Source organism: Dermacentor andersoni, chromosome 4 (genome assembly GCF_023375885.2).
Source record: "Dermacentor andersoni chromosome 4, qqDerAnde1_hic_scaffold, whole genome shotgun sequence".
In the NCBI taxonomy this organism is placed as follows: Eukaryota; Metazoa; Arthropoda; class Arachnida; order Ixodida; family Ixodidae; genus Dermacentor; species Dermacentor andersoni.
This window is the reverse complement of record NC_092817.1, coordinates 66,418,612-66,437,857: the sequence shown is the minus strand read 5'-3', so window position 1 is coordinate 66,437,857 and position 19,246 is coordinate 66,418,612. Positions and strand designations below refer to the sequence as shown.

At 43.5% G+C, this 19,246-nt stretch overlaps 1 protein-coding gene across 1 annotated transcript in view; it reads right to left on the bottom strand.

The window, feature by feature from the left end:
* Positions 1 to 19,246, bottom strand: part of LOC126536219 (uncharacterized) — a 30,091-nt gene that overhangs the window by 10,519 nt on the left and 326 nt on the right. Inside the window, exons 2-9 of the mRNA XM_050183111.3 lie at positions 18,879 to 18,935; positions 18,475 to 18,567; positions 17,187 to 17,495; positions 14,615 to 15,094; positions 5,900 to 6,020; positions 5,697 to 5,786; positions 3,541 to 3,594; positions 2,312 to 2,409 (exon numbers count right to left, since the gene is read on the bottom strand). Coding sequence (XP_050039068.2) covers positions 2,312 to 2,409; positions 3,541 to 3,594; positions 5,697 to 5,786; positions 5,900 to 6,020; positions 14,615 to 15,094; positions 17,187 to 17,495; positions 18,475 to 18,567; positions 18,879 to 18,935 — 1,302 coding nt within the window. The remainder of the gene's footprint in view (positions 1 to 2,311; positions 2,410 to 3,540; positions 3,595 to 5,696; positions 5,787 to 5,899; positions 6,021 to 14,614; positions 15,095 to 17,186; positions 17,496 to 18,474; positions 18,568 to 18,878; positions 18,936 to 19,246) is intronic.

Below are 19,246 nucleotides of genomic sequence, written 5' to 3'. Positions count from 1 at the left end.
CATGGCTCTGCATAATGTGGTAATGTTGGTTAAAGCCTGTTACCCCTGATGAAGGAATGTTAGCTGAACATATGCATAAAAGCAGTTCACATAAAGCATGCGCTCAGCTGTCACTGTGAGTGTTCGTGTGCATTGCAAGAGGCTACAAATTCTCACATGAACCATTCACTGGGGCTATAACAGAAGTGGTGATGCAGTGCGCAAGAAATAACAAGAATGTTACACTAGGAATACACAAGAATGCAAAAGTACAAAAATGTATGCTTTTAACAGGAAGATCCAAAATAATAGTCTGACAGATCATTTACGCCATTCAAAGAGTTATGCAAGGGCGTCAACCTCGCTTCGTTAGTAAGCGAGTTACAAAGCTCTATGGTGTTTGGTGATTACTGTATCTATATAAGATATGTGAGGATCAAAAGGAGCTGAACAGCTTCATGTTCACAGACCAGGACCATGAAGCAACAAAAGTATACATAACATAGGTGCACATATTTTGCGCTCTTGATGATTACCATATATCCTGCAGCTCAGAGAAACCAAAACTATGTTGCAAAAAAATGCTGTCAATTCTTGCACATATGTAGATATCAGCAGTGCAGCAGTGTGTTGCATAAACAAATTCACTTAGCAGCATCCTTGAATAAAAGGAAAATGTGATAAAAGATATCTGCGTGCAAGTGCTCTGGAGGCATTGGCAAATGAAGCTTGAAGGCATTTTGCATTTTTGTACTGTAAAAAAAACTCGCCACTGGAATGAATAAACAACCTTTAAAGGGCCCCTCACCAGGTCTAGCCATCTTGAACTGACAAGCGCAGAGCATACAATGTGCGATAATGACCGTGTTTTCCAAGAATTACATCGCTATGCGCTGCGGAAAGGTCTGAAATTCCAATCCGAACGCCGTTTTTTCCGTTCTCTTGCGGCAACCGCGCTCCAAGCCGGACGGTGACGTAGTCGCGTTCCTGCGCCTACGTAGTTGGGCCCGCAGTGTGACGTTGCTCGTGGTGACATGTGACTTCGAGAATTATTCAAGGCAACATCTGTTATTTGTGTGATCTGTTGCTTGAATTGACGAATCGACGTTTAGAAAAATAATAAAACACTTCGCACCGAAGGAAGAGAGATGTACTTCCGCTTCGTCTGTTTGTTCCTACGGTTGTGCAGTCACGTGTGCAGGTACCGAAACTATGCCATTTTCTACCGTGTTCCAGCGTGTGCGTGATCATGCTCTGCGATCCATTTGTTCTGCCTCAGTATTTGTGTAGCACTGAATTATACCGCTAGTCATGTGTCCTTGTGCACAGCACACAAAATTGTGCGCTGCACGTAACGAGACATCACAACAGCTTGCGAACATGCCATCAGCAAAAAAGGGCAAAAAAAAAAAAAGAAAGAAAGAAAAAGCGAGGAGAAAAAAAAATGAAGGTGGGGCCCGTGACATAGGCGTCACGCGATCCTCGAGGTCCATTATGGGAGAACGCAGGGAAGGAATTTCGCTTGCGGAGGCTAGACGGGGTGAGTGGAGAGAGTGTCTCGCTATGCAGTGGAGCTCGCTGTGTGAAATCACGGGTTCGCGGCACTGAAATATTTATATCTCGGCTATTAATGAGTGGATTTAAAAATTTTTTGTGGCAGAACACTCCCTAGAGGACCTGTAACTACTTCCAGCATATAACCAAAATTTGCTATGCGGCCTGGTGAGGGGCCCTTTAAGTAATGCTTCTGAACAGATCATTAAAAATTTTTTACGTACGATTATAATTTATAGATTGCAAACCTTCACGTCCATCACTAGAAAAACCAGGTGTTGACACTTGAAGATTCAGGCAGTTTGCTGAAAGACAACAAATCTGTGCACTGTTTCACACAGCTTTCTGCAATGCATTTAAGTTTAATATACAAATATATATGGTGTAATGCCACTGACACTGCCGATCTATATACATTTGATATACCTCTCAGCACCTTTATAACCACTTCAGTAACAAATGTGTATTAGGAAAAGAACAGATTCTTCCTTTAAATCTGTGTGGCCACGAGCTATTGCATTTCGGAATAATTACTATGAACTTTTCCTCTAGTACTTACAGCCTCATTTCTTACCCTAGAATTGTGTATTATTGCCATTTCTTTTTTGTCATTAGCTACTTCTCCATGTTCTTGTTCATGCTTTGTTGTAATCTTTTAATTGTTCCACATTAATAAATGCTCCAAGAGGAGTCTGTCATGTACTTAAAAAGAATACATAAAAAATTTGCAAAGAACTCCGATTTAGCAAAAGCAGCATAAATTGTGATCAGAACTTACAGGGTTGTAGTCTTCGAGAGTGTACAGCTGTTTGGGGGTACACCTCTCTAAAACAGGCTTGAGAATGTCATATGGAACTCCTCCTGTGTATGCCATGCCTGGAATATGAGGGGGAGAAAAGGGGGGTATGGGGGGGTTAACAACAACACCAAGATATGCTTAACAACTTGCCACCCACGCAAAAAAAAAAAAAAGTAGAGTTTTACATGCCAAAACCACTTTCTGATTATGAGGCACGCCGTAGTGGGGGACTCCGGAAATTTAGACCACCTGTGGTTCTTTAATGTGCGCCTAAATCTAAGTACACGGGTGTTTTCGCATTTTGCCCCCATCGAAATGCGGCCGCCGTGGCCGGGATTCGATCCCGCGACCTCGTGCTTAGCAGCCCAACACCATAGCCACTAAGCAACCATGGCGGGTTCACCCACGCAAGAAACAAATGAGTAACTTTGAGCAAATATTTGAAGTTTGAATACAAACTGAGTAGTCTTTGCTATCCCATTCGTGTTCAATGTGAGAATTCACTACTCAATGTTGTTGAATATTCATTTCACGCCTAATGTAACGGATAACAACACTTATTGGAGTCTACAGGAAAGAAGACAGATGCAAGTGACCTACGTGGACAAACCTGCGGCAGGAGAACAGTGGTTGCTGCATGGAGGTACCAGTTTCTGATAAAGCGACTGGAGTAAGGCTAAACTTATGCTCAATAATTTCCAGTCATTCAAGAAGAATGCCTTGCCTTTAGGCAGCTCATGAGCTTGTTTTCCCAATTTAGACATAAATCTATGATTTGTACTACTTCATCATGCTTGCATCCCTTTAAAACAATGTGAGTGTTGTATACTACAATTACCCTTTCCTCCTTCAACGAACACAGCACTCTTTGTGCATCAAGTGATGCGCTGTTCCTGCGTTTCATTGCTATCGCTGTGATGATGTGTTGGATACGATTACCTTTCTCACTTACAAGCTCCTCAATTGAGCGGAAGTTCAATTCTGAATGGCATATATGTACCAAATAATGTAAACAAGCATTCTTTTCCTTTTGCCAAATGGACTCCACATAATTTCTTCCCACTTTTTTAGAAATGAGAAAATATTTAATATTTGATTCAATATACGATGGACAGTCTTAAGCATTCGTATTCAATTGAATTAGGAAATTGCACAATTCAAACACCCCTACAAGTGAGTGAATAAAAAGCTCACACTTTTATTCTTACCTTCGACGTTTTCTATAAGCACCTTGATGCAAGCTTCATGCAGAGTGGGAACCTCTACGAGATGGAAAAGAAGAGAACATGTGAATGACATTCTGTTTGAGATCCTGTCATTGCTAGCACAATGTCAGAAAGCACATAATGCCACATACTCAGTTTTTACCAGCAAGATCTATTGGTGAAGTTTTTATATGATCTGTTCATGATCAATGCATTTCAGATTATTTCGAAGACAAGAATGTAAATACATCACAGTGATCTTAATTAATGAGCATTATGTGCGAAAAAAATTTGTTGAGAGCATGATGCATCTTTGCAGCAGAGCAGCCTGAGAAGGGGTAAAACTGCTTGATGACCTTGCATGCTTGAAGATTATGATTGAATGCTTCATGGTGTTTAAATGGACAATAAAAATAATTATGATAATGAGAGGCTAATAAGAAGCCAAAAAAGATCAAAAAGCGAAAAGCAAACACACAAAGCAGCTTAGGAGTTCCCACACCAGGTTATATGATGTAATGGATTTTGTTTGACACTGTCTGCCTCAGCCTAGCTAATTTTTCATTAGTAAAGATTGACCAAGTTGTATTATAGAAGAGCCTAAAATGGCGCTTAGCAATCTCAAGAACTTTTGCTAGGCCCAGATATGAAAAAATACTTTGAAATTTGTGACACCCCACTGAAGTACTGACCCCGATTGGGTCTTTGGAGCAAAATTCAGAAAATAAAACCTCGACCTTCATTTTCTATTCTCATTATCAACTTAATACCATAAAATTAATGAAAATAACAAATTTTGAAGGATACTTTAGCACTATAAACTGATTGGGTGTTCTTCTGAAGTGTCTCAAAACAATGAAGGTGCCATGAGAGATGCCACAGCTAAGGACGAGTCGACCCTGACCACCTGGGTATTTCTTTAATGTGCACCCAACACATGGCAAGAGTGTTTCTGTATTTTCCCCCAACTGGAATGCAGCTGCTAGAACAATCAGCAGTTGAAACCGAGACCTAGTATTCAGCAGCAGAACACAACGGCCATCACTGAGCCACCATAGCAGCTCTACACTTGGATAGATTTTAATGTAGTAACAATTGCAAAGAGAAACTAAAATGATTTCTTGAAACTGTTGACACTTGAATTAGAAACAAAAACACAAACCGTGAAGAAGAAGAAAAACATCTTACATTCACATCAAGCTGACTTTCATAAAGGAGCATGCCTTCACATTTAAAGGTAAGAACCGTGCTGTTATCTTAGAGGACTCTTCATTAAGCCCCATTGAAAATCAGGGGCACCCAAAGAACATTCTACCACAGGAATTTTTAAAAAGGGTTCAGTAGTAGCCGAGAGAGAAGCAAGTAAATCTTGTAAAGCAGTGGTGAGAAGAGGGGAGCTGCACTTCCAGTGCCGAGGCCGCCTGTTGCCTTAACCAGTGTCTACAAGCGACATTCAACTCTCATAATGACCCCCTTTTTCTTCTTTCGTTTTTCATACTTTCTTCTCGTGCAGTGTGGTGCATTTCTAAAGGTGTTTCTGTGCATTCTGTGTTTCGCGGATATTTCCAACATGTTCCCATTGCTGCTGGCTATTGCTGCATTTCAGGCAGCATGCACATGACACGGAATCACTGTGCCTGTGGCCTCATCTTGCTCAAGTGGCTCCTTCAAGGAGAAGAGGGTGCAGGCTTTCTTTTAATTTTTCAACTGTTTCCACACTGTACAATGGCATGATAATTTGCAGGTGCAATCGTCACCACACGCTCTACACACCATGAACAACTGTTTGCAATGATAAAAGCAGTTGAGAAGCCATTTTAATGGTGCCACTTGTGCTGAATTTGGTGCCTTGGTGATATTCTGCCTGGCAGCATTAACTGATATAAAAATAATAGAGGCAATTTTATACGCAATTGCAATGCCATACACTATACCATAACATGTAAACACAACAGCTGGTGTGCACTTTCGAGGTACAGATGGAAAAAAAGACAGGATTGGCACGAAGTGCACCAAGAGACGGTCATATGCTCTAGATTAAGCTCAACCAAAAGTGGTCATTGTTCCAGACATGCCTTCATTTTCACTGCAATGCAGCTTAAATGAGACATACAACTATGGAGATGGAACTGCAAAGTCTATCAACAATCTTTACCCACCAGGCAGAAAACAATTGCGTCGCCCGGAGTAGACTTGAGTTCTGTCCTTTCGTGAAGATGTGAAGATGATGGCTTCCTCATTCGTTAAGCCTGAATGAACAGAAGGAGCATAGATTGTACATTCCAAAACATAAATGGGGCTGTTACTCGAGTGCACCCAAGGCATTGAAGAAACAAACAAAATGAAGGAAAGGTCTTCTTACTTTTTTTTGGTGGTTTTGATGGTGGTTCATCAAATAACCTGTGGGGCAGAGGTTTGTACACAGGCTGGATCTCTGGCAGCATTGATGACACTTCGTCCCTGTCTAAGGGAGCCAAGTCAGGCTGTAAAGGCATAAGAAATGTCCAATAACTAACTGCTCCATCAACAATCACAATCAAGAAGAAACAACAAAGACAGAAAATGTCAGGTAACTAATACCTGTACCGCATTGGCATAAAAAACAATAACCCTTTCAGGGTCAATGACGTAAATATATGCCGTCGCAAACAAGCCCAAAACGGTCGATGCCATATATTTACGGCACCGTCTGTACATTTAAAAAGAGCACCAATTTCCTCATTTTTTCTTTCCTGGCATGTGCTGTCACTATGTGGGAATACAGGAAATTTTTTTCTTGCGCCTCCCTCTATCGGTTTTCGTTGAATGGTTTGTTTTAGAGCTAGTTTTCTCCGGTGCGTCTATATACTACCGCTCACGCATTGGCGTGCTCGCTGGTGAGCGGCGGTTTAGGTTTTGTTCTGCGGGCGGTTTCGGCTTCTTGTGGTTGTAAAACTAACGGCTATCTTGTTACTAATAGCTCAAAGGGCGGCCGCCTGTTTCTCGCTCGTTTAGTGCTCACAGGGGTGCGCATAGGAAGGATGCCGCTGTGCATGCGTTTCCATTTTTCTTTTCTTTCTTGGGGGAAGACTCGCGACATCTAATTGCCTCTGGTTGGCAATAATCACACGTTTTGCTTTTTTGACGGGCACACAACCACACAGTTTTCTTGAATGCGCTCACCTACGCAGTTTGATTACGCTATGGACGTATTAGTGTAAGAGCACAAACATTTCAGACTTGCGAAAATTCTCGTGTACGCATACTCTAAGCCTTGAACTATAACAATGCATCAAATTTTTAATTCTTATGAGTTTACTTCCTTTTGTTATTGTCGTTATTCATGAAGAAAGAGTACATATATACCAAGGCAAAAATATTTTTTCTCACCTTACGGTCACCCTAGAAAAATTACGGTAAATTTTTTTCGATATAGGTCCCTCAGTAGAATTGGAACCTACAATAACAAAAATCGACCCTGGGCGGTCCCACATGGCAAAAAAAATCGACCCTGAAAAGGTTAACTGCTGAATGCAGTGCCCCTTGAGCATAATTCTAAACACATGGGAACGGAGAAACAATTTTTCTCGGCAAGCACTGCACCAAGTGTAGGAAGTTTTTTTTTTGCATTTAGAAGAAAAAGTTAAATTCGAGTGACTATAGGGGACCAGATTTTTTATTTAGGCCTTCAACTTTTAAAGGAAAATTCTCAAAAACTGCAAAATATTAAAATACAAAGCTTTCAATTTCACAGCTCTAACTCAGCAAGAAGCACCAATATCAAAATTCTGTAAACTGCCCCTAACAATATGACTAAAGCAGACAAAATTGATGTATTATATGCCCCTCTGAAATACACCACTAATTTATGAGTAGGACTTTTTCGAAACCCTGCTAAACACTGTAGCCATCACATGTAAGCTATAAATTAATATGTCAAATTCATTAGATGCTTTAACAGATGCAGTTTACGGAAGTGCAATATGTGTATTAGGTGTGGAGTTGCCAACTTGTAAACTTCATGTTGCTATGTTACCTATTTGCAGGAATTTTCGTAAAGATTTTCAGGCCATAAATCAGCATTCTGCTTCTTGCAGTTATTAGAATTTAACTTGCTCTTCCATATTCAACAAATTTCATTCAAATCGGCCAAGTTGTTTTCTCATAAAACCATTTCTGCCTTTTACATGTATTTGAATAGATGGCATTGGAGCTGGCCCTGAGCTTAAAGGTTCCCCTGAAAGGCCAACTGCAACATCGGCCACATACATTGCTGCAAAAAAGTGAAGTTGCCTTACTATGGGGGCTGCTTTATCCTTACTGCTGTTTCTTTTTGCCTTCGCAAGTGTCTTTGACTGGTTTGGTCTTTCCCATTTGAAGCGCATGGCACTTTCGAAATTTTGCATTTTTAACTAGAGAATTGCTTTTTGATGGAGTTGCTTTGTGCATGCTGGGGAAAGTGGGGGGGAGGGGGGGTTCGAGACCACAGGACACTTATTCTTTGTACTGTTCATCTTACTGTAATAAACTCAAGTTGATAGTCAGTACCATGTGGTGTACCTTCCTTTTTCACCATTGCAGCCATGAACGTACGCTAACTGGTGCAGAATTTTCTGTTCACATGTAAAGGATTAGTTTCAGATAGTGTAGTTAAAGATCAACCTCCATTCAAGCTTTTATGTTTCAAGTATGAGTGAATGCACTATGAAAATCTTCCCAAAATAAATGTTTTTGATACCGCAAGTGGAAAAAATGCCACCATTACCAATCACCAGGAATGATACAGAGCCCAGAATGCTGAGAACGTACACAAATCTGCACCGAAACGAGACTGTCAAGACTAGCTAAAAAAAAACAAGAGGGGGGGGAGGAAGCTGCGGGTGGGTTTATGCTTAAAGATGCACAGTATGTTCACTAGATGACGACTGTAAGCGAGATGTGTAATTAGAATGATGTGAAAGATGATGGTAATGAGAACCAATTAATGAAGACCTATAAGACTGCTGCTCTGAGTACATCCTAAATGCCAGGATCACACTTTGGATTAGAGATGTTTTTATTGACTAGCTGGCATTTCATGGCAAATCAAGCTGTTTCCTTGAGCACATAGACTCGGACTGCAACGATATGGAGCGTACTTGAGATCAGAGCCAGAGGAAGCTAGCCCAAGTCTCAAACGTTAGGCTGTGCAGGGTACTGCAGAGCAAATGCTGCAGAAGTTCCCATTGGCAGACACAAGTGCTAAAAGCCCAGCTAATGCCAATACATCGAGCTTCCTAGGCACACTTTTGTGCAGCCCACAAGTCAGAACTGGGAAAACTGCTTGAAAATGTATAAGGCACGCACGTGCGAAACTGCTGCCTGACTGGCAGCAGCAGTCGCCGTGCCAATAGCAGATGTTCTGGCAGTGGCACGACTAAGCTCTTTTTCGATTGCACTCCCAGCACGAAGTTGAGAGTGCCTCTGAGTGCTCTGAATGAACCAGACAAGTGTGTGTGCGAGTACTCAAATTAGATCAGTGGAATGTAAAAAGCTAGAGTGCCTGAAAGCAACCGGTCATATGTACCATTAGATCTGACATTCTTGTTTACGGTGCCAAAAAGGGCACAAACTAACACAGATAAAAAATGCAAAACACTTAAGAAGGCAAGAGAGGGGGTGGGTTAAACCACCTTGCAGCATGCAACAACAGGCACTGTTTACATGTGGTGATGGCAGTGCAAGCCACACACTCAAAAATAGGGAAGCCCTCTCCCCCAATAAGATATATACTAGGTACTTCTCCTCTCTTAGGACAGACATTGAGCAGAATCCCCATCCAAAAATGTCACCGTATCACACGAGCCATGCAAATCTGTGTCGTTAAGCAGAAGACCCGAGGCACACTTCAGTGCGCAATACGCTGTGAAAATAGCCATACCAATAACTGCGTACCCAACAAGTTTCCGACAGGTTCCAAAAGATCCCTAAAGTCAGAGCAGCCAGCTTTCTGACATGCTGCGCAACATACTGTGTCGATATGAGGTTATGCAGTGAGGGATTAAAGGGACACTAAGCAGAAACACTAAATCAGTCTGGACTGATAAAGTATACTTCCAAACTCCATTTTGGCAAAGTTCACAGTAATATTTTCATTATTAAAAGAGAAAATAAAAGTCGAAGCTTCAATTTTTTTAAATTTAGCACCAAAGCCCCATCGCTGGCATGCCAGTGCAATGTCAGAGATTTCTAACTATATCTTATATTTGAGCTGTTGTGGCTCAGTAAATGTTTTTTTAAAGGGACCCTGAACCACTTTTTATCAAAGCCAAGAAATTTTTTTGAAGTTCAGATAGACTAGACTATTTCACAAATACTTTGCTGAAAAAAGTACTTCAATGCATTCAGCAAAAGCGGAGTTATTGGCAATCAAACATCCCATTCACGGTGCTTCTGCTCCTTCTTCAATGCCTTGCACTGTGAAGGCTAAGGTGCAGCAGAGCATGCCCACAATGATACGCCTACTGAATGTCACTGTGGCACACAGTTCAAATTTGATTTTGGATGCTCGTGTAGATGGCACTACTTCCGATTTTGGTGCCTACGACGTGCCAGACGCAGTTGTCCTCAGCGAGCCGCAGTGTGCTTAGCCACTGGACTTGTCGCAGCACCCTGCGGCGGCCGCAGTATCCATTCTGTGTAACAGACCCCAGCTACATGCAAATGTAATGCGTATGCGCAGCATTTGCTCTGTGCATCACAGGGCTTGAGTGCATGCTTGCACTCATATGCTCCAGTTTGGCCGTGCTATGTGGTGCAGGCCAGTTTTGTCCTGCACCAGCTTGACTGATGAATAGTAGCCACGTCCAACTTATGCATTTTGAATCACCATTAACAGGAAGCGAAGTCTGCTAAGGTGTCTAACCAGGTGCAGTCAGGAGTGAGCGCGCGCTGGCAAGCGTGCGTGTGGTCTGACCTCATTTTTGCATGGTTCAAGGCTAGTTGAGTGTTTAAAACTAGTCAAACTTGGCAAGACCTGCCGGCTACCACACCGATAGGCAAGGTAGCCAAAGTTTAATTTCTACGTGGGCAGCCATGGCCGAGCATGAGCTGACGATAGACGGCTTCTTCCGGGAGTACGTAATTCTTATATAACTTTGAAAGCATATTTTCCCTTACTTCAGCCTGTTTATTGAACTGCACCAACAAACAAATACAGTAACAGTAGGAAGAAGTGTACTAATCCAAACAGCCTTCTTGATTGATGTCAGCTATTGGCCAATAGCATCTGTGTATGGAAACCTGCTATATTACGAAATAAAGCGTTCAGGAAAGAGTGAGGAGCAGGCTTCTGCTGATAAGAGAGCATTTTAGAAAAAGGTGACTTTGCACTCTGCTTGCAAGCTCCACATGCCACGCACGACTGCAAAATTTGGCTGAGATGTTCACAGAAGCGCATGCTATCTGTGGACTATGTTTTTTCACCAAGCCCGAGGGATGTTTCAGGACCCCTTCAGACTTACTAAGTTTAGTCTTTGGCTTTTTTAGAATGCAATGTAATCAATTGTTACCAATAAAAATTTAATTAGGCCTGAGCAGACGGCACCAACATTTACGGTGTCACGGCAAGCTGGCACAGGAACTTTCAAGGTGATGTCTTCGCCCATCTTTCACTTTTGTGTCATCTTCTGGCTTACCAAGTCTGTTCTCATGGCAAGATTAGCTTTTTCCGGTATTGTACAGAAGAGTAATTTACTAGCACAGTGCGAATTCTTTTTACGGCGAAGCTGTCAAGGGGACTTTCGTAATGGTATTTTGCATGACGGTGAAGGCCGAGATGACATAGTCAATATCAAATGTATATGCAACGACTTATACAACAGACAACAACTTATATGTGCATATTTCCTCACCAGTAATTCATAATTTTTTTTTTCTCATGTCGCATTATATCGACTCCACAGTGGAGGTCACTTAAGAGTTTGTACAGCTGGCAATGAAAGCTGATGCCGTGGTGCTGCAACGCAGTCTGAGTGGAAGCCATCACTGAGAACAGCCAGCCATGTCCACGCTCGAATGTGGCAGCAACTGCTGCTGCGTTTGAGCAAGGTCGCAAGCCAGCAAACAGACCCCCAGTACTTTGGAAGGGTGCAAGAACTGGCTTATACAGCTTCGCTGTCTTTCATTTATCTGTTGTTAGATTGGCCTACATCCATGAAGCATTTCTTTTTTTAGTGTCTCTTTAACCCTTTCGCTGTCACGGACATACCGGTACGTCTTCGTGCTTCCCCCCCACAGTGTCACTGACGTACCGGTACGTTCTCTATCGTGCGTTCAAAATAGGCGCTCCTGGACTGGCCACGCCATCTGTTGACTCTTTCTACAAGTTCGTATTTTCGCCCCGACCTGTGTTGGTACATGTATTGAAGAGTACGGTGCGACTGCCACTCGCCCCTCTCTCTTTGCTGAGTGGCTCGGTGGCTCCGCGTTCGCTGGATCATGCGTCGAGCGCGTGTGGTTGTGGGTTCAAGGGTTGTTCTGCCATCTCCGCTGGTTTGAAGGTTTTTGTTTTTCTTCTGTTGGTGTGTCTGCTACGGTGCTTCAAGTTCAGGGGCACGTGCCGTTGCCTTTCCGAAAAGAGTGACTCGATTGCTGCTTTCGCTCTCTCGCCGCACCCTCGCTTCCGACTTGCAGCAGTAAATGTAAAGCCCTTCGAACTTTGTTTTAGCCTTTTTCCATCTCCCTCTGTCTTCTTGATCACACATCGTCCCATTTCTCTCCATTGTGTGGGTGACTGAAAGCGCATCCTCCCTGCGCGCGGTTACTTTCGGAGAGCTGAGCACGCGGGACCTTCGTCTGCTCATTGGAGTGATGGCTCTTCCGATTCAGAATACGAGCCGAGCTCGAACTCGGACAGAGTCTCATGCGAGGAAGAGGTGAGTTCCGCATGAATGAATGTGTGTGGTTTAGTGGCGCAAGGACCAGGTATGGCCAAAGAGCGCCAGGACAGTGTTAATGATTTCGCGGTGGAATGATGAGTTCTGTGAAGATGTGACTTGGCTGTAAAGGGGCCTAAAAATAGCCGCTGTAAAGTGCGTAAAATGTACGTGTAATAAAATTATGTAGATGACAAATGACGTGTTCTATGAGCATTAAAATCCATCGTAAAATAATGATGCAAAATAGAAGATATATGAGATGGTAAAATTACCTGCAGCACTGCTGCCTCGCCAGAGCCCTTGAAACACAAGGGCCGAGAGGCATGTGCTATACGACAGAACTATCACAGCGGCATCCTCTGAAGAGAGGAGGCGCTACGAACATGTGGGACTAACAACATGCAACACAACATCTTTCAGAAAACTTAGGACTGCGTTGGTGTCAAATAGCGGTTCTGGGCCGAGTAACATTGCAGGATGAAGGGGGATCTGCTGCTGGTATGCCAGGGGAAAATGTTTCTTTCTCTCAGATTCGGCTGCCCGACACTCCAGGAGGATGTGGAGGACGGTCAGCCTCTCCCCGCATCTACTGCAGGTTGGAGGATCATTTTCAGTGAGTAAAAAGTTATGCGTGCCAAATGTGTGTCCTATTCTGAGGCGACAGAATAGGACATCTGTTCGCCGTGATTTTGTTACGGAGGGCCAAGAACCTAACTGTGGTTTTATCAAGTGCAGTTTGTTATTTACTTCTGCGTCCCATATACGTTGCCAGTGGTTTCGCAGTTTCCTTCTTAAGAAAGGCTTCAGGTCTGTGAGAGGGACCAAAGCAGTAGGATTAACTGCATGCAATGAAATTGATGTGGCCATCTGGTCCACTAGAACGTTACCTTGGATGCCCCTATGGCCAGGCATCCAGCATATGACCACATGCTGGTTAGATACATAAGCTTTACATAACACGGAATAGAGTTCAATTATAACAGGATTTTTGTGCTTACAGAACGATATCAAAGACTTCACAACACTTAGGGAGTCCGTATATATAACTGATTTCTTGAGTTTTGATTTCCTTATATGCTTCATGGTCGACAATATTGCGTAGGCCTCAGCCGTAAAGATACTAGTTTCCGGATGCAGTACGTCGGATTCCGAGAAGGATGGACCGACGGCTGCATAGGACACCCCATCGTGTGACTTCGATGCGTCTGTGTAGAACTCCATGCAGCAGTGTTTGTGCTGGAGTTCCTGGAAATGCATTCGGATTTCAATGTCTGAAGCGTGCTTTGTAACTTGCGTGAAAGATGTGTCGCATTGTATCAGCTGCCACTCCCAAGGAGGTAGCAGCTTGGCTGGATGCATTAGGCGGAGCTCGAGGAGTGGAACATGCATTTCTTCACTAAGCTCCCTCACACGCAGCAAGAAAGGCTGTCTTACGGAGGGACGATTGCGAAAGAGTGTAGCATATGTCATGTCATGAAGGGTATTAAAACACAGATGTTGAGGATTTGAGTGGACTTTCAGAAAATATGTTTGGCTGATGTATGTTCTCTGCAGATGAAGTGACCACTCATTTGATTCTACATATAGACTTTGTATGGGACTCGTTCTGAAAGCGCCAGTGGCCAGTCGGATTCCTAGATGGTGGACTGGGTCTAGCATCTTTAGTGCGCTCGGGGCGGCAGAGTGATAAATCACGGCACCATAGTCTAGTCGTGATCGAATGAGGCTTTTATAGAGATTCATTAAACACTTCCTGTCACTACCCCATGTAGTCTGGGATAGAAGTTTCATTATGTTAATTGTTTTTAGACATTTTTTTTTAGATGTTTAATGTGGGGGACGAAAGTGAGTCTGTAGTCAAGTATGACACCTAGAAATGACACCTAGAGGTGAGTTCCGCATCATCAGATTCGGATGTTGAACGGATGTTATAATCAGGCTGATGACGACGATGATGTTTACTAACAGCTGCAGAACACTGAAATGTGCATATTGCATTGACTATGTTATTTGTATACCAATAATAATCAAAAATCAATTGCTATGTTCCTTCCCTGTTATGCTCGTTCCCTGAAACCAAGCCGACACTGGGGGTGCATCACAGCCAGAAAGGTCCGACAGCGAAAGGGTTAAAGTGCAAGCAAGAATGAGGCAGCTGCCAGCCAGGAAGGGCAGCCCACCTTTCGTAGAGCCTCAGGCATGAGCTGCTCCTTTTTGTGTGTGTGTTTGCTGCTCCTGCTGCTGCTGTGGCCACCGCTGCCACCGCTCTCACCATTTTTTGAGCGAGATGATTTGGCTCCTTTGGAAGAATGTTCGGCTCCCCCGGAAGAGTGTTCGGTTCCCCTGGAAGAGTGTTCGGTTCCCCTGGAAGAGTGTTCGGTTCCCCGGGAAGAGTGTTCGGTTCCCCTGGAAGAGTGTTGCTTGATTGCATCCTTCACAGGCTCAACTCTAGATGGCTGCTGCTTCTTGTTAGGGCTGATGGGCTGGGACTTTTTCTTGGGTTTGGGCAAGGTCACTGTATCGTTGAGGCCAAGACAAGCCTCAAAAGACGCGATCGAGCCATCTAGGCCCCCTTCACTGTGGCCAGCCTTCTTGAGGAGCTTCTTCATCTTTTTCTTGTCCACCTTTTCTTCCGGGCTCTTCTTTGGAGGTGGCTCGACCTGCATGCAGTACACAAAGTCATGCATCAATGCCAGAGCAAACACAGTACACTAACATTAAAACGAATTCAAAGCAGCCAAAAGGATCTTCTTGTCTTATCAGAAGTTTGTCTTAACAGAAGTTATCAAAGAAAAGAAATTAATCATTCTAGGCACAGCAGAGTATTAGGAGTATAAAAATAAAAAGGCGCCTGTATAAAAAGGATATTTATTGCACTTACATGATTGATTCAAAACATTGGTGCTTTTATTTGGGAGACAGTAATATTGTTGTGTGGCGCTTTGGAAGCCTGTGTGCTATCTCGAAACTCACATTTTACTTGCTAGCCCAAGAATCCCTAAAGGGGCCCTGAACCACTTTTTATCGAAGTGGAGAAAGGCATTTGAAGTGAAAGTAGGCTATTTCAGAAATACTTAGCCGCAAGAAGTACTTCAATGCATTCAGCAGAAGCAGAGTTATTGGCAACCAAACATCGCCTCCGCTGGGTTCCGGTTCCTTCTTCAATGCCTTGCACTGCAAAGGCTATGGTGCAGTGGGGCGCGCCCACAATGCTCCGCCTTCTAAATGTCACCGTGGTGCAGTTCAGATTTTATTCTGGACGTTAACACAGACACTATGACTTCCGCCTGTTGTGCCTATGATGCGCTAAACATGAGCCAAACACGGCTGTCCTCAGCGAGCCGCAGTGCGCTTAGCCAGTGGACTCGCGGAGGCACCCCATGGCGACCACAGTATCTACGCCATGTAGCCGACCGTAGCTTGATGTCCACTATCAGCCAATAGCAGTCATATAAGGGAATGATGAAATAGTGCGTCCAATGACGAAATAGTGTCTAGACGAGAGTGAGGACACGGCCTTCTGTTGAAAAGAGAGCGTTTGAGAGAAAGGTGACTTCACAATCCACTTGCGAGCTCCACTCACCGTGTACGACAGCAAAACTTGGCTGAGATGTCCACAGCAGCGTATGCTATCCGCGGACTATGTTATTTCACCAAGCCCGAGAGGTGGTTCAGGGCCCCTTTAATTATCCTCACGTTGAAACAACATTCCAAAGTATTAGGGCATTACTAGATGCATCAAATGTGGGCACCATTTGTTCTTGTGGCTTCCCATCAGTGCCCTTGTCATAGTTTTCTGCATAAAAAGACAACTCAAGGACCTTGTCGGAGATAAAATTTTCATGATGCTAGCCGTGCACATTTTCACATCATCGTTGACACTGTCGCAGTTTATGTTAAAAGAAACATGATCTGCTTTTGCTGGAGTGACAGGTCGCTCATAGGCATCCTGCTGAGCAGAGCAAGCATCAGTGATGACCACAAATGGACGGTTTGTGTTCAGTGGATATTTTTTACATAGAGTCTATGGAAAAACAACCAAGCAATGACACATTGTTTGCCATATCTGAAGATTCATCTTGACAGGGTTTTTCTTAACAGGAGTCTATTGTAATGCTAAAATAATGTGCCACTTTTGCACTACAAAGTAGAGTCTAAACACAATGAGCAACATTCCACAAGAAACAAAGTACATGTGATGTTCTTGTTCACAGTATTTCAGCTTGCATGAAAGGTAAACCACTGTTTACAAGTTCCCAGAGAAAAGCATAAACATATTTCAAAAGATATTTTCAGCATAGTACAGATTAGCATATCTATTTCATGCCTCTCAATACCATGATTTTATCACAGCAAAAATGCATAGTATGGAGTATTCATGTTGCTCAACAGCCATAAAGGATACATTTCTGTAAAGGACATGCTTCGATTGTTACTACAGCATGGTCATCATCCCAGAGCACATTAAGGTGCACAAACATTAAATGCCACTCATTCGAAAATACACTTTGTGTTGTTGCTGCTTAACAGTAATTGACTTTCACTTAATAATTGTGGTCGACTGTATAAGAACATCTGACAAACTCTTTCTTTTTTCTGCACCTAACATGCATAATTCGTGCGTCATGGTTATGGTTCCTCTCTTGCAATATATGTGACTTTGTCAGAGAGCAATGAAGATAACTTCTCATATCGACTGCGGCGCTGAAACACAAGCCTCTTCCTTTGCTTTACGTGGAGAGCACCTCATACCTTTGGTGGAGGTGGTGTTGCTGCACGCTCTTCCCTGTGATGATGCCGTGATGAATTCTGATGGTGGTGGTCATGGTGATGTTTGCTGTATTGATGGCTGTCCCCATTCTGTTTATGCCGAGAGTGCGCCGGAACATTTTCAATGGGGCTAGATGTCTCGACTTCAATAGAGTACAGCTTTGATGTCCTGTTAGCCTTTGGTGGCGGGCCATCTTGCTTGCTCTCATGGTGCCTCTTTGATGGCACTGCCGGGGCTGGCTGCTGCTGCTGCTGCTGCTCAGCGTATTCAGCCGTGCTGTCTGAGACTACCTGGAAGAAGGGAACAGGTCTTTGAGAACATTCCAAGCCAGCAGTATACAGGAAATCAACTTCGGCGAAACGTTATTATGTACTGCAAGTGCAGCTAAAGCACTGCAGAGAACACTTTGAAGGTGTGCAACATACAGGCACAAAGGAAACCTGCACATGCTGCAGTCAATGCGAACAAGTGCAAAGCTTTTTTGTGCTGTAAAAGTATAGGGTCTGACCTCTGCTAAAAATTGTTCAGTGGAAAGGCACACTCGGAAGAATGTAAAATCTTGTTAAACAATGGGGTGCTTTAATGGGCCATTCAGAACACCTTAAAGAAAACAACTGCGTTGATATAAACAAACTCAAGCATTATAATGTCAAGCAAGTGCTCACGGCTACATTTTTCACAGGTTTCTTCAATGACGCACCACATGCCACTTTAGAGCCTTGTGCCTATTAGGCAAAAGCAAGGTCTGACCATTTGCTTACCTCGACGTAATGCAGAAGTAAGGATTCTCCCAATTAACTGTAAATGAGCTGTCTATTCACCGAAGGCTTGCATTTGGCACAAAGCATTGACCAAGTAATCTTAAGCATCAATGTGTCCCCAAAAGCAATGGCACAGAATTTCATAAAAAAATGAAATTTCATTTAGCCAATGCATCTGCTCTCAAATTGGTAGGCACAGTAGATGTTTTGCCATGTGACCACAACATTGACCACACAAATTCCAAACTCAGCAGTCACGTTGAACAGAAATCAAACTTTCACGCGACTTCTTTGCTTCAGAAACCTTTGCAGTCTGTGCACTGCATGCCTGTTGCTGTGCGCAGAAAAGTCATGTTCGACTGTTCTGACATCCTAATTAACTCAAGGTAATAGCACGACTGATGCATATGCGCGTTTCCCAGCACACGACAATGCTTGGCGTGTTATTATTTTTAATCTCATTCAAGCAGGCTGCAACAACAAGTAGAAGGAAGTGTTCAATGTATACCTGTTTCCATGCGCCGATGACAGCCCGGGCCAATTCTCCAATAACACCACTGCTTTTCTTCAAGTGGTTTACAGTTCGTCCAATGCCAGTTTCCTGTTCACAACGAAAAGTGAGAGTATACAAATTACTAAGAAAGTATGTGCAAGCTTATGTGAAGAAGCTGCAAAGGCATCTCACGCCGACATTTATGCACGCAAAGGCACATGCGAACGAAACGGTGAATACACGATGCCCCGGAGCACATCAACGTACAGTTTACGAAGAAATAATTCAAAAGAGTTTGCGAAGCGATCGTGTTGCGTGGCTCACTATCGGTATGCACTCTCTTGTTCGGCAGGGTTCCCTCGTTCGCGTTTACGACTGCACAAAATAAACATGAGAAAAGTTTAACATATTTCACTCACTTGTAATAGCGTTAATGTCATGGGCACTTTTTGAAGTTTCCGAAGCGTTTCCAATACCTGCGCAAGAAAACAAGTTATTTTCCCCAGGATCCCCAGCACCACGTACAGCCACCAATCAAACAAACCGCGCATAACTTATTTGCCCCTAAGAGACCGCTCTTACACAAAGAGGTCAGGCGGGGAAAAGCCAGCTGCGCACATTTAGCGCAACGCAAATTCAACGCAACCCACAGCGCGCAGATTGTCTCACTTTTTCCACGTCGTTGTACGACGCGATATTAAGCAGTACGGTTTCGCTTGATCCCGCCACCGACCGGCGGCACTCTGGCAGGCTTCGAGAGGCCGACTCCTTTGCTTTCGCTTTCTTT